We start from the raw sequence: 13,839 nt of genomic DNA, 5'->3' as shown, positions 1-13,839 counted from the left end.
TGACCTATCCTGTCCCCGAGCAGTTCTAAGTGTTTCCAAGCCCGACGCTGCAGCACTGTACTCTATGTATATATAACAGACAGCCTGGTGTAAGCCTCTCATCTATTTTGAATTTGATATCGTGAGGTATAGCATTCTCAAGGTATAATTTTCAAAAAGGCATAAGAAAGTACGAGCGACGCCATGAAAAATCCCACAACTATATATCATAGTTTCTGAATGGTTCAAACCTCATGGTTCGAGACCTACCTTTCCCCTGAAATGAATAGGGGAGCCTCGCGAGGTTCCCAATCAAACCCAATTCAATGGAATAGTTCTTCTAGTTCCTAGTTGTTCCTTACAAGATAAAATCATTTCACCTCACCGCCTCACTCCTTACTCGGTCCCAATCCAATAAACTCTCCAATATCCTTTGTATCCCTGGTCCAAATACCCGGCGACCCCTTGGGATATTGGCTCCGAAAGCCCAAAAACCTCTGCACCCTGAGTGGCATCTTCTTGACCATTTCCAAATCAACCGTCAACGCGAATGCTTCTTCCTGGGTGAAACAGTTCGCTACGGCCACGAGAGAAACGACGCGTCGATAAAAGTCCTTTGTGGAGTTACGTCCGCCGCCGTGCACGATTCGGCCGCCGATGAGCAACAAATCGCCGGCTTTTAAGGGGCAGACCTGGGTATCTTCCTCTTTTCCTAGGTTGTGGTCTTTGGCCGAGTAGCACCATTTGTGACTCCCGGGGATGGCACGGGTGGCGCCATTTTCCTCTGTGGTGTCCGTTGTAGCGATAAGGAAGTTGAGCATCGTCTCTGGACAGGATGGGGGCATGTCGTAGTTGGGCCACCAGTTGCCAAAGTCCCGGTGCAAGGGCTGTTTGGGGTTGGAGGGGCCGATTTCCATCATCTGTGCCGCGCTGAGCCAGTATCCCCCAGTGTTTTTAGTTAGGATCTCCTCGCAAATGGCATGGAGGAGGTCGTCGTTCACGATTTCCTCTCGCCATGTTTGACTGAGGGTGATGAGGTTCGTTAGGCGGCGAGTGGCGATACCCAGAAACTCCCTTGCTTCTGAGGGAACGCCTTCTAGTAGTCCCGCTGGGGTGAGATTTCCAAGTGGCTCGTCTAGTTCAGCGTTGAAGCGTTGGACTTGGTGTGCAGTCAAGAAGCCTTCAATAATCACGGCACCATCTTGGGCGAATATCTCAGCGATACTTGACGTACTGGTGGTCCTGGATACACAGTGGATCGGAGCGATGAGTGTGGTGGCCATACTCGTCGCTGTCGATACGGTTTCCGTTTCGGTCATGGTGATGCTCTCCATGAAAATGAAATGGAGGATCTAGAGTGCTGAGTGTCGAGTGCCGAGTGTCGAGTGCCGAGTGTCGAGTGTGTGTGACGAGTCAGGGATTGAATGGGAGAGTCGACCTGCCTCGTCGTGGAATGAATAATGGCAATTGCCGTCAGATCAAGAGTTGGTAAGTACACCGTACCCTTTATCTTCATACCACGCTCGCTCTCTGCCCATTGCCTAAGAGAATATAACTGTATGCAACATTCGCCTGACCTCCAAGGGTCCCCTCGACCCTCCAATCTCGGATGTTGAAGCGCGGAAAACCCGAGAGGAACTTTCACATACCCAGCCCGGGAAACTGAGTCCATCGTTTCGGACAAAGATGCTTCGACCGGGTGGGTGTGAGTAGGACGGTGATTCGAGTCGGCTTGCGCACTACCGAGGACTGGAGGATATTACCACAAGCATAGAAATCGGATTGTCCGAGCTTCACAGTCAACGCGATAAGCCTGAGGCGGGAGAGGAGAACAGGCTCATCCAATCGCGTTGTGGCCATTTCTTTCTCGGGTTATGGAAACTCGTTTGGTCGTGCGTATAGTCTTCTAATCCGATAGAGAATCCGAGCATACAAGGATGTAATCTTTCGACTTCATGCATAGAACAACATCGATGACGACACCTTTATCGAGGCTTTCACAAACTGCGGTCCATTTTCTTTAACCCAATAATCAGCCAGATAAAACGAAATTTGCCGCATTACACAGGATCATAACAGCGAGAGGGAACCTTAGTTGGAGCACATGGCACTCGATTGTAAATCTCAACTATGCATCTCTACCCATCTCTGCCGCTTCACTCACAAAAATCCTTGAATTCACCCCGACAATCACGTTCCTCGTAGTCGTAGTAGACCTGGAACTCGCAATAGCACACATCCGCATCGCTCTCTGCGTCAAAGTTGAACCGTGCTTCTTCGTCCGGGATGACGACTTTCGCTATGTTGTTAGCCGCCGCAGCCTCAGCCAGAAGTTGAATCCTACAACTATTCTCCATGCTAGTGAACAGCCACGCAGCCTCATCCACAGTCGCGCCCACGGTCAGGATACCATGATTGCGCAAGATACATCCTTTTGCCTTGGCCCCGAGTGCCGCTGCGATCCTCTCACCTTCTACCTCCGCCAACACGACGCCGCCGTGGTTGTCGTACACAGCCTGAGCGTCGCCGAAGAACTTGCACGCGTCTTGCGTGAGCATTTCCAACCGCTTGCCGAACACCGACCACGCCTTCCCATGCACGCTGTGGCAGTGGCATACCGCGTGCACGTCCTGGCGAGCCTTGTGAATTGCTCCGTGGATCAAAACGCCGGCTGCATTGGGCGGCTTGAGAGGGTTGCCGCTAATGATATCGCCCTGGAAATTAACCAGGATCATGTCGCTGGCATTGAGGACTCCAAAGTGTACGCCGAGCGGGTTCGTCCAGAACGCATCGTGGAATTCCGGATCACGTATGGATATGTGTCCGCTCATGCCTTCGATGTAGCCTGATCGTGCCCAGTGTCTGAATGCCGCGGCCATATGCTCGAGTTGCCATTTTCGTTGAGACGCAAAGGTTGGGAAGAGAGGGACTCCGGCAAGGGTGACTGGGCCGTGTGAGAGCGCTTCGAGAGGTGTCTTCTTCTGTTTCTTTTTCTGTGGTTCCTTTGAGTCTCCAACGTTGGGAGTTTTGTGAGTTGTCCCATACTTGCTCTCAGGCACAGAGACAAGGTCACTAGAGGCGATTGGTGCCATCTGTTGTTGACAATTCAGGATAGATTTCTATCGGCAATGTCTTGAATAGATCAACGACAAAGGTTTGAGTCGGAAGGGAAAACAGTTGCGGGACCCCATCGCGGAATGAACGACCAGTGGCCTAGAAATACCATGATCCCTGTATTGCTGTCGGGACGGTGAGGACAATGGATGTCCATTATCAAAGATTGCCTTGACAATGACTAACTTGGCATCGAAAGATTATCGTCGTCGACAAAAGTCGAAGCCCGAAGCCGAATGTGGAGGGTCGGATTTTCCGAAGCACACCACACCTCGGACACTCCGTCGAATTGCAAGGATACATGCCTGGCAACCGATTCAGAAGCCGCTGCGATTCTCTAAGCAGAAGTAAGCCTTCAGTCTGGGACCTCTCAGGATAGGAAAAAGGTAGAAGTGGTGTGAGACATCCCAGAACAAGGGCACGAGCACCAGTTTGGGGGGGAAACTCCGAGAGAAACCAAGGAGAGGTGGAAGATATGGAGGCGAGGAATAGATTGAATCATCTTTTGCAACCGGTACATCTTCGTTTTGGTCCAAACGAGTCTGTATATCTAGGATATCTAGGACATTAGACTGACATCTATAATCAGATATCCAGGATGTGCTTGTGACATTCCTGCGCACATATACGAAATGAGCTGGGCTCTGAATCCGGACTGGAGTGAATTGTAAGCTAACCGCCTGAACTGATCTAAAATGAGGCCCATGAAAGCAGACCGACGGACTGACACTCGCGTCTTCAGTTATGTCGGCAGCAAAGAAATATGGGAGTATTTCAACAATGCGGCCCAGAAATTTGGACTCAACCGATACATTAAACTTCGACATAGGGTGGTGGGAGCGGTGTGGGAAGAGACTCGGGGAGTCTGGTTGGTCGATGTCGTGGACGAAGCCACTGGAACTAAGTTTACTGATTGGTGTCACTTTCTCGTCAATGGCACCGGCTTCTTGAAGTATGTTAACAATTTCTCTCCTAGAGTTTGAAGAGATTGAGATAACTGAAAAATCTGCCTCGCAAAGCCATTGGAGGTGGCCGGACATTCCTGGCCTCGACTCATTCAAAGGAACAAAGCTCCATTCAGCAGCCTGGGATGAAAGCGTGGTGCTCAAGGGAAAACGCGTTGCTGTCATCGGCAATGGTTCGTCTGGCATACAGATTGTGACAGCGATCCAGCCTGGTGGGTGGTGAGATGATCAGTTGAATTTCCAAGCTGACCCTATCACAGAGGTCAAGGCTCTGTCTGTTTTCATTCGCAGCCCTTCTTGGGTATCAACTTCTTTTGCCCAGGATTTTGCAGGTCCAAATGGGACCAACTTCTCGTGTGAGTTGTAAAATCTACTTGACACTCGCTGTCTCACTAACTTATTTAAGACACGGACGAACAGAAGCAGACCTTTCGGAGTGATATGCAACGCCTGCAGTCGTATCGAAAAGCTATTGAAACAAACATGAATTCTAACCATAAGGTGGTATGTGCTCGCTCATACTTTCTTCTTGTCGAAAGATCTCAACGCAAACGTTTATTATCTCAGCAGGCGCATACCAACTCTCCTGAACAACAAATTGCTGTTCAATATCTCACCAAGATCATGAAATCCCGTATTGGGGAGAACCATCCGCTGGCGGACCGATTAATCCCGGACTTCGGTGTTGGTTGTAGGTCAGTCGTTTGAATCCCAGTTCGTTCAGAAGCATAACATATTCATCTCCCTACTAGGCGCCCAACCCCAGGTGTTGGCTATCTGGAAGCGTTAGTGGCATCCAACAACCGAATCTTTTTCGACCCTATTGCCGAAGTAGTCGAAGATGGCATCAAGCTCAACACCGGGGAGTCGATCGAGGTCGACATCATCGTCTGTGCCACAGGCTTCGACGTGTCGTGGAAGCCTCGTTTCCCAGTCATTGGTCGTGGTGGTATTGACTTATCAGATCAATGGAAGGACCGACCACTCAGCTACCTCTCGTTCGCGGTGCCGAATTTCCCAAACTTCTTTAGTAAGTCGCTTGCGTTTAAGACAACAGCACCGCACTAACGATGTGGCAACCACAGTCTATTTGGGTCCTAACTCTCCACTATCTCACGGATCCGCACTCCCAAGCATCGAGCACTTAACCAAGTATCTCATTCGATTACTCCACAAGATTCAAATAGAGCGGTATAAAGCAGTCGAACCAAAACTGCAGGCCATGCACGATTTCATTGAGCATGCAGACGCTTACTTGAAGCGAACTGTTTGGAGCACCAAGTGTCGCTCGTGGTTGAAGGGCGGTGGGTTCTTTTGCGTTTTGAGATTGATTATTTTTGATTTCGACTGACGTGATTACTACAGGCAAAGATGATGGTCCACCGTTGGTCCATCCTGGGAGCCGTGTTCATTGGTTCCACATGTTGATGGAACCACGGTGGGAGGACTGGGAGTGGACATCGCGTTCCACGAACCGATTCGCGTATCTGGGTAATGGATTCTCGAGTCTGGAAGAGGAGGGACGAGATAAAGCTTGGTATATAGATGAGGATGAGGGCAAGGGATATGAAGCTGTGATATATTAAGGATATTTGCAGGTTAACCGGAAGCTGCGGGCGGATTCTGGCAGCCGCACGTGTCGGTGCAGTCACATGGTGCACTTGTGAGGATTATACTACTTGTAGACTTCAGCTACACGCCTGATCGTACCAGGACAGCCTAGGATTCAACTTCCAGATCTGGGAATATGTGTTGTTAGATTGAGAACTGTCAGGTTGATTACGTCAATGATTGCCATTTCTGTGCCCCGATTGATGATGTCTGCCTATCTGCAATCTCAGCGAGACCCTGCCTGCCTATATAGACGTTGCCCTGAGGCAAGAAGGCCCTCCCGAACCTGTTTCGGTGGTCACATATCTAACTAGTCTGACACTATTCGTTTGGTCTGTTAGGCGGTCTGTCCGAGAACGCCATCTGTGACCACTATGAAACGGCACTGCCGAGTCACTAGTCCCGCCATATCAACACAACCACCCAGGCAACCCTGTGTCGACAAGGTCGTCTGCAATGCTTTTTTACAGGAGTGCCTGCATATCCATCAGATTGAGTTGCTTAACGAATCTCTCGAATTTCTGTCTTGGTAGAACCTTGGTGAAGCCGCCCACCTTCATGTCCCTCGTAGAGACCTGTTCGATGTCGATGTTGCCGTTCTAAACCTCCTGACGTAATCAGTGCTTGTAGATATTCAGTGCTTGTAGATATCGACGTGACGGAGTTTTTTTTGAGCATGGCGGCGTTCTGGGTCAGAAGACTAATAGTCTGGGTGTTGTCGGACTATATATAGACCTTGCTGTCGAGGTGGAAGTCGATCTAGTTGAAGAGCCTCTTATAGGCTAGTAGTTCCTTCAACGTCCGCGTTAAGGCATGTAACTTAGCCTGTACTCGATGTTGTTATCGTCGTGTACTTCGAGGTCTTCTAGTTGATAGGTCCTCTGTATAACTAGAATAAGTAGCCGTTGGAACTCTTCTTGTTTATATTGTTGGCGAATGCGGTATTAGAATAGTACTCGAAGGGGTAGGTTTTGTAATCGATGTTCTTGATTGATCAATCTGTAATATTGTAAAGCGAGATTCTTGGTCATTGTTGGGTAGGCGATGACTCTGTTTGCGGCTCTGAGATGTTTAGGTCCTGGACTTTGTAAATAATGGGCTAGGATCGAGCGAATTTCCGAGGTCACAAGAATCACACTTGTTCCCATAGTGGCTGAGATGTTGGTTTGGCCTACTCCCTGGCCTTGTGGAATGTATTACCTTGAGAAGACACAAGATGGGGAAAATATTGAAAGTGTATTGCCTCAGTTACACTGCTCAAGAATTTCGTGCAACTGAGCTGAGACAATGTGGCAGCTGTCAACTTATTATTGAAGCTTAAAGAAGGAAGAGGCGTGCGTATACAAATATGGAAGAGGTGGCGTTGGTTTTGGTACGGTCGAGACGGCTTCAGGGGTAAGGCTGGACTTGATCTAAATCGACGAAATTTGAATTTCCCGAGCGGTGGCGTTCTGTATCCTTGATTCAACCTTACTGGGCAAATTTCAGCTCTCTCGATACTTGGAGGTCAATTCAGCCAAGGCTGAGAACACACAAGGCAATATCCTGAAGACTGGTTAGATGGTAAGTACTCTCGGGACCCATGTAATTGGTGGCCACCTATTTTCTTTCGGATAACCTCTCGTCCCTGCAACTCGAATATGAGAAGCTCGCCCAGAACCATGTCAACCGATCGCAGGCACATTTACGCTGGCCCATGGATCAGCCACTCATAAGCTCGATTACTGGGCCGACCTTGACTCAGTCTAGTTCACATGGGGCTTTCTGGATCCCTTCCCTCTGTGTCATGACGAGAATTGGGCAACGCTGACTTCATGTAGCAAGGCAATGGACAAGCGAACCTGGTGTACCAACTTGTCTTGATTTCAAAATCCTGATCTGGCCCACACGTACGCAGACATCACGCTTTTTGCTATAGAGCGCGGCCATTATGGATTCGTTGTTGATTGTCCAAGGTTCGGCCGAACAGATGCCCAATCTATTCCTTGCAGCTGTGCCCTGTGCCTAATTACTTCACCGTCATAAATGATCTCTATAGTTCATCTTTCAGTGATCAAACGTTGAAATCTCGAGCCCCAAACGTTCTGAGGTATAACATTACACCGACATATCGTGATCCACATGGCTTGGCATGGCGAGTGGTTCTATAGACAGGTAGGGCTTCCCTTGGATTGTCAAGTCAGCGAACACAAGAGTGTCTCAACCTGATCAGGAACAGGTAAGAATTTCAGCTCCGTCACGCTCATCCTACTCATACCCGCTAATTATGTGGTCTGATGGAATGGCCAAGCAACCGTTATCATCCCAGCTCGGACGAATAGTGACGGGGAGATCGACTCTATTGGAGGATATCACCGGTGCCAGTGGTCATTCGAAGGATGCAAGCGAAGGAGATATTGGTAAGTGCTTCAAGCTATGGCCATTTAATACCCATCGCTGAAACACTTATACAGCGACTGAGGAAATCCAGATCGAGAAAGTCACCACCGATGGGAGGCAACACCTCATAATGGACACCCCTGGCTTCCATATGGACAAGGAAATGGACGCGGTCTACAAGGTTAATGGAGGCGTTCAGGAAGTTCAGAATTACACCCAAACTTGGGGGATTCTCTACGTGACAAAGGTCGACTTACGAATCGAGACCACCGATGAGATATTGCTCGGATTCAACAGATGCTTCCCAAGGCAGGACTTTGTCCGGCACATTACCTTCGTGACTCTACATTGAAATTGGCACCATGAAAATAAGAAGGCGAAGAACAAGTGGTCTGGAAAACGCAAAGAGCTTTGGAGAAGCTATCTCGAAAACAGTGCACCAATGTACCACCATGGTCAAACGGACAGCAATGGTGTCGAGTGCGAAAATTTCCTTTACTGGTATGACGATCACAAAACAATAGCTTAATGGACTAAGAGCATGATCCCTTGTCGCCAGGGAACGCAGTACCTCAGTCTCCTTTATTTGCGTAGGAGCTGGCCGACGGTGTCACTACTTACAGGACGACAGCCACATTGTTTCTGGAGCCTTTACCATCGCCTCCTCATTCAGACCAACGGGGTATGGCTACTTTGGCGAAGATTCTGATGGAGACTGGAATGAAGTGCCTCCAAAATTTCGAGACTTCTTTTCGAGCGCTCCTCTTACGTCGAAGCACAGGAAGGTTAGTCCACAGGTTCTTCACGGCGGTTACATCAAGCCGCAACCGATGCGCCGAACTAGGGGCCAAGCTTCTCTCAGAGGCTCCTTGCCCATAGATTAGGGGAATTGACAGAGGTGAGTGCCGATGGTCCTGCTGTAGGAATTCGTAATGGCAAATTCCCCTTCAATGGTATCGCACTGGCTTAATTCGCATGGCAGGCGCTTTTTGGAGTTTCGGCTGCTGAGAATCACGGAAAGTACTCGAATCTCACGTTGCCGCAGCATAAGTAGCCAAATTTCATCTAGGATCGCCGCTTGTCAATTTCTTAAATGCTTATGGCATACCTTCGGGCTTGGAATCTCGCAGGAGGATGCTGCTTTGGGCCTTGACCCAAGCCTCATTGGAACGGCGGAAGGAAACACATTATTTCTCAGTCTCTTTCAGTCCCTTGGTTGTTAGGAGCTTGGCAATTATCCTATCACCATGCTTCAACAGGAAGGCGCGAAGTTGGATGGTTGACTTTACATTGTGATGGTTGCGATTGTTGCGGAGGTCGACGACGCCTCCCCTTGCGCGTGGAACGATATAACAAGACCGTTCCCAGTTCACACGGCAAGTACTTCCTTACCCCTCAACCAGGACTCTACAAGTAGTCATCTACGATGTTGCTAACCAGGCCTCTTCCCTTGCTCGCTCTTCGCGCTATTGCTGTACTTGCCTGTGGGCGAGACCACCTTCATTCACAAGTATTTGATCATCGTGTTGCTCTTTCAAAGAGGCAGGAGACCGCGTTCCCTCCTGTGCTTGACCAGAATGAAGCCATCTTGCTCAGTTCCTTTGACAACGCTACCATCGAAAGTTGGAGCTACTACTATACTCACGGTCTGCATGTGGCAGGTACGAATCAATCAATGGCTCAGTGGACAGCTGATCGCTGGAATGAGTACGGTTTCACGGCAGGGTTGGTGTCATACTGTACGTTCTCGGTCCCTTCGACCAAACGCAGAGCTGAGGAAAGTGGACGTCTACCTGAATTACCCAGTGTCACATTCATTGACCGTATCATTCGCCAACGGGTCAACTTTCGAACCGCTGCCTGAGGAGGAAGTATTGACAGAGGACGAGACCACTTCTTATCCGAACAGAGTGCCTACTTTCCGTGGCTACTTTTTCACTGGCGATGCTGAAGCGGAGTACGTCTACGTCGGACGCGGGCAGAAAGTCGACTTCGAACGTCTGAAGACCTTGGGCGTGCAACTGAAAGGCAAAATTGCACTAGCGCGCTATGGCGGTCCATTCCGCGGACTCAAAGTCAAGAATGCCCAAGAGTATGGTATGGTGGGTTGTATCATCGTCAGTTACGCACCTCCTCGCGCCTGAGCAGCAGGCGAAAAGCATTTGCTCAGCCAGATCAGTTTCTCGACCTTCTTTCTTTATGTCTTCACCAAGATCATGCCGTGCAACCAACCAAAGAGATACTGACGTATTTATAGTTTACAGACACCGCTGACGATGGAAACATCACGGAGGCGAATGGTTATGCAGCCTATCCAGATGGACCAGCACGAAATCCTACCTCAGTGCAGCGCAGAAGCGTCGAGTTTCTCTCCACTTATCTTGGTGATCCCGAAACCCCAGGCTACCCATCCAAGCTCGACTCTCCGCGGTCAGACAGATCTGTAGTGACACCTCAGATACCGTCTCTGCCAATTTCGTGGAAAGATGCGCAACCCCTTATTCAAGCTCTTGATGGGTACGGGCCAGACGGCAAGACAATAAACCGCACCAATTGGATCGGGAAGCTCAATGCGACTTATTCGAGCGGACCTGCTCCAGGAACTACTATCTCTATGTCTAACGTCATGCGAGATGAGATCACTTGGATCTGGGACAGTATTGGTATCATCAATGGCACTAATGAAGACGAAGTCATTATCCTCGGCAATCACCGCGACGCCTGGATCGTTGGTGGTGCATCTGATCCCAACTCCGGCTCTGCTGTATTGATAGAGATGGCTAAAGCATTTGGGGCACTGCTGAAGACTGGCTGGAAACCCAAGCGTACAATTGTCTTTGCTTCCTGGGACGCAGAGGAGTACGGATTGCTTGGCTCCACCGAATGGGTGGAAGAGTACATCCCCTGGCTGAAGGAGTCGGCGGTGGCTTATCTCAATCTTGACGGTGCCGCTTCCGGTCTAAATCCAGATCTGTCTGCTTCGCCCGAACTCCACAAGATTGCGACAGAAACCATGAAGAAGGTTGTCTACCCGTACTATGGCTATAGCAATCTGACCTAGTACGATGTGTGGTATGGCTTGAGCAAGGGCAAAGTCGGCGTGCTTGGACCGGGCAGCGACTATACTGCCTTTGTGCACAATGGCATTGCTTCTTTGGATACGGGCTGCGGTAGGGGAGCCAGCGATCCCGTTTATCATTACCACTCAAATTACGACAGCTTCCACTGGATGACCACTTATGGTGATCCTGACTTCCTTGCGCATAAGGCTGTCGGGCAAGACTTGTCCTTGCTGGTGTATCATCTCGCGAACGACGACATCATCCCTTTCGACGTTGAGAACTACGGCGTGCAGATGAGCCGATATTTGATCGAACTCATCGAGTTCGTTGAGTCGGAGAATGCCACAACCATGGTTGACCTCTCTCCGCTTGAGATCGCCATCTCAACTTTCAACATTTCAGCTGAGGCTATGACTTCTTTCATCCAGGCTGCGTCGACGAAGGCTGATATCAAACTGGCCAACACAAACTAAGAGACTTCAGTCGGGGTTTCGTCTCTCAAGGTGGCTTGCCGACCAGAGAGTTCTACAAGCATGTTGTCTTCGCGCCAGGGTTGGACACAGGCTACGCTCCGGTCGAATGGCCAGGTATTACGGAGGCCATTGACGCTGGCAATTTGACCCTTGCGCAGCTTTGGGTAGAGAAGTCAGCGAGAGCCGTGGAGTTTGCAGCGGGGATTCTGGCGCCGTAATACGTTCCATCTCCTTGAGCGAGCTAGCATGTTACCGCAGCCACAGGGCGATACACGCCCCAGAGCCAACAATCGCCAAGCCGGACATGACCTAGTGGAGCGCTAATGATGGTGTCCCACAATTTACCTAAATAGGTCGATGCACTAGGACGAAAACAGTAATCTTGGCAATGCTTAGCTACAGTTTGCCTTTCAATCGTTGATGTAGTGATTCGACTCCTGTGAGTTGACTGCCACAGAAACAGAGTACACATAGCTCGATAAATCACTCAAAGATGGGTCACTCTGATGCATAGTCGTATGATGCCAGTTGAAACTCTGAGCCTTTGATGTGGCAGATTGAACTAAGGCGACTTCGTGGAGCGCCCAAGAAACCTCGTTCGCGACCTGCTTCTTAACCCGATAGTGGCCATGGAGCACCGAAGCCTCTTAATCCTGTACTTTCCTCGCTGTAGAGCGTGTTTGCTTACTACTTCCATCTTTCAGTGGTGCTCCGTCTTTTGCTATACAACTCAAGGTTAGTGAATCCCATGAATGCTCCTGAAGCATGATACGGCAGCAAGGCGTCGATTCCGACAAATATGTCTTTCTCGTGGACGTCAGGCATCTTTGCCCGCCATCAAACTATGAAAGAAAATCGGCGATCAACAGTCATGCGGCAAAACGAATGCACTTGAAGCGGAGGCAGTCGCGGAAGGAACAACTCAGTAGAAATGAAATGTCTGTATTGATGTGGCAAGGCCTGACACCAAGGGGTCTTATCAACGGAAACAGATCTTGGTGGACGAATACCGACTCCAAAAATGCTGGCATGGCAGTCAAGGCTCGAACAGCACAAGGGTTGACTAATTACAGTTCGTCAATTCCTACATCTTTTCCATCGATCCATTGCTCAGTGTCGATACCTCGGGGGAAGGATCTGGATACAAGCCTGGCGAATGGGCAAATCTTCGACAAACGTTCACCACTCAACTCCAAAGGATGTCTCACCGCACCAAAATTTGCTCAGAATTGCTATTCAAACAGCTTCGCCGCTCAAAAGGATCTAAAACGACCTCCCTCACCTGAAGCGTCCGATACTCAGTTGATCCACGATTGCGCTTTTGGATTTTCGACAGATTTCAATAAGAAGGATGAGAGCTACTCAAGATCAGAGAACACATATCCAACCGATTGCTCTGCTAAGCCAGGACAGGCTGAAAAGATGAGGATGACGCCAACATCTCTCCTTGGATCAGGCAAGCATGATCCATTTGCCATGTGTTCTTTCACGAGCACAAGAGAAGACTACAAGCTTTTTCATTTCTGTGAGCACTGTCTCCTCCCCTTCCCGCTTGTGGGAACAGAAGAGCTGATATACACTTGTCAGTTCACAATACCGTCACGGAGATCGTTTACCGTTTCGGTCTGGCGGCACCTTTATTCTACTTACGACTAGTTTCACAACAATTCATCCACGATGAGGCTGTCATACAACTGATTCTGGCACTTTCGAGTTATGCCTGGTCCAACTTATTCGGAAAAGACGAATGCTACGAGAGAAAGGGGCTGATGCATAAAATCAAGGGTATGGAGCTCGTCATCAAGAAGCTGGGACATCCACAATCCGCCATCTCAGATAGCACTATTCAGGCAGCAATCATCTTATCCGCAATTGAGGTGAGTATTAATGCTGAAGTACCCATTAGAACGTACTAAAGTACGCCCTTCAGAGTTGCACGGGAAATATAGAAGCTTTCAAAACCCACCTCTCGGGAGCAAGGCTGATGGTCAAAATGCGAGGAGGCCTCGATAGACTCAGTCCTTTTCTGTTATGGCAAATATGCTCGTAAGTCCATTTCGTTCCACCGCTTCTGGGGCTTAGAGTCCTTACTTACAAGCTATTCTGTTCCAGGAGCGAGCCACGTATCTTCGAAACTGCTGGTGTAGAGATGTTCCCTTGCACGGATCGCCACTTCGGCTCCTTCCTTCTAGAGTGCCGGCCAGATGTTGCCATGAAGCATGCTGCCTTCAGCAGAACACCACCATCCGCCAAGCA

General features: G+C 49.4%; 6 protein-coding genes across 6 annotated transcripts; 4 read left to right on the top strand and 2 right to left on the bottom strand.

The window, feature by feature from the left end:
- Nucleotides 1-368: 368 nt before the first annotated feature.
- On the bottom strand, nt 369-1,298 carry A1O5_12648 (uncharacterized protein; the record flags this gene model as incomplete). Its single annotated transcript, XM_007753217.1, has 1 exon — nt 369-1,298. One exon carries the CDS (start codon nt 1,296-1,298, stop codon nt 369-371), a length of 930 nt encoding a protein of 309 aa, XP_007751407.1.
- Nucleotides 1,299-2,135: 837 nt separating this feature from the next.
- Nucleotides 2,136-3,071, bottom strand: A1O5_12647 (L-fuculose-phosphate aldolase; the record flags this gene model as incomplete). The annotated part of the gene is made up of 1 exon (XM_007753216.1): nt 2,136-3,071. The coding sequence occupies one exon, from the start codon at nt 3,069-3,071 to the stop codon at nt 2,136-2,138; it is 936 nt and encodes a 311-aa protein (XP_007751406.1).
- A 654-nt stretch (nt 3,072-3,725) lies between these two features.
- Nucleotides 3,726-5,644, top strand: A1O5_12646 (uncharacterized protein; the record flags this gene model as incomplete). The annotated part of the gene is made up of 9 exons (XM_007753215.1): nt 3,726-3,760; nt 3,836-4,045; nt 4,113-4,270; nt 4,319-4,414; nt 4,465-4,562; nt 4,629-4,753; nt 4,811-5,088; nt 5,144-5,362; nt 5,424-5,644. The coding sequence occupies 9 exons, from the start codon at nt 3,726-3,728 to the stop codon at nt 5,642-5,644; spliced, it is 1,440 nt and encodes a 479-aa protein (XP_007751405.1).
- A 2,306-nt stretch (nt 5,645-7,950) lies between these two features.
- On the top strand, nt 7,951-8,400 carry A1O5_12645 (uncharacterized protein; the record flags this gene model as incomplete). The annotated part of the gene is made up of 2 exons (XM_007753214.1): nt 7,951-8,068; nt 8,123-8,400. The coding sequence occupies 2 exons, from the start codon at nt 7,951-7,953 to the stop codon at nt 8,398-8,400; spliced, it is 396 nt and encodes a 131-aa protein (XP_007751404.1).
- Nucleotides 8,401-9,723: 1,323 nt separating this feature from the next.
- A1O5_12644 (uncharacterized protein) lies at nt 9,724-11,583 on the top strand (the record flags this gene model as incomplete). The annotated part of the gene is made up of 4 exons (XM_007753213.1): nt 9,724-9,787; nt 9,831-10,165; nt 10,306-11,070; nt 11,110-11,583. 4 exons carry the CDS (start codon nt 9,724-9,726, stop codon nt 11,581-11,583), a joined length of 1,638 nt encoding a protein of 545 aa, XP_007751403.1.
- Nucleotides 11,584-13,011: 1,428 nt separating this feature from the next.
- Nucleotides 13,012-13,499, top strand: A1O5_12643 (uncharacterized protein; the record flags this gene model as incomplete). Its single annotated transcript, XM_007753212.1, has 2 exons — nt 13,012-13,108; nt 13,171-13,499. 2 exons carry the CDS (start codon nt 13,012-13,014, stop codon nt 13,497-13,499), a joined length of 426 nt encoding a protein of 141 aa, XP_007751402.1.
- Nucleotides 13,500-13,839: the final 340 nt, after the last annotated feature.

Source organism: Cladophialophora psammophila, assembly GCF_000585535.1.
Source record: "Cladophialophora psammophila CBS 110553 chromosome Unknown aczJe-supercont1.35, whole genome shotgun sequence".
Classification (NCBI taxonomy): Eukaryota; Fungi; Ascomycota; class Eurotiomycetes; order Chaetothyriales; family Herpotrichiellaceae; genus Cladophialophora; species Cladophialophora psammophila.
This window is presented reverse-complemented; position numbering and strand designations above follow the sequence as displayed.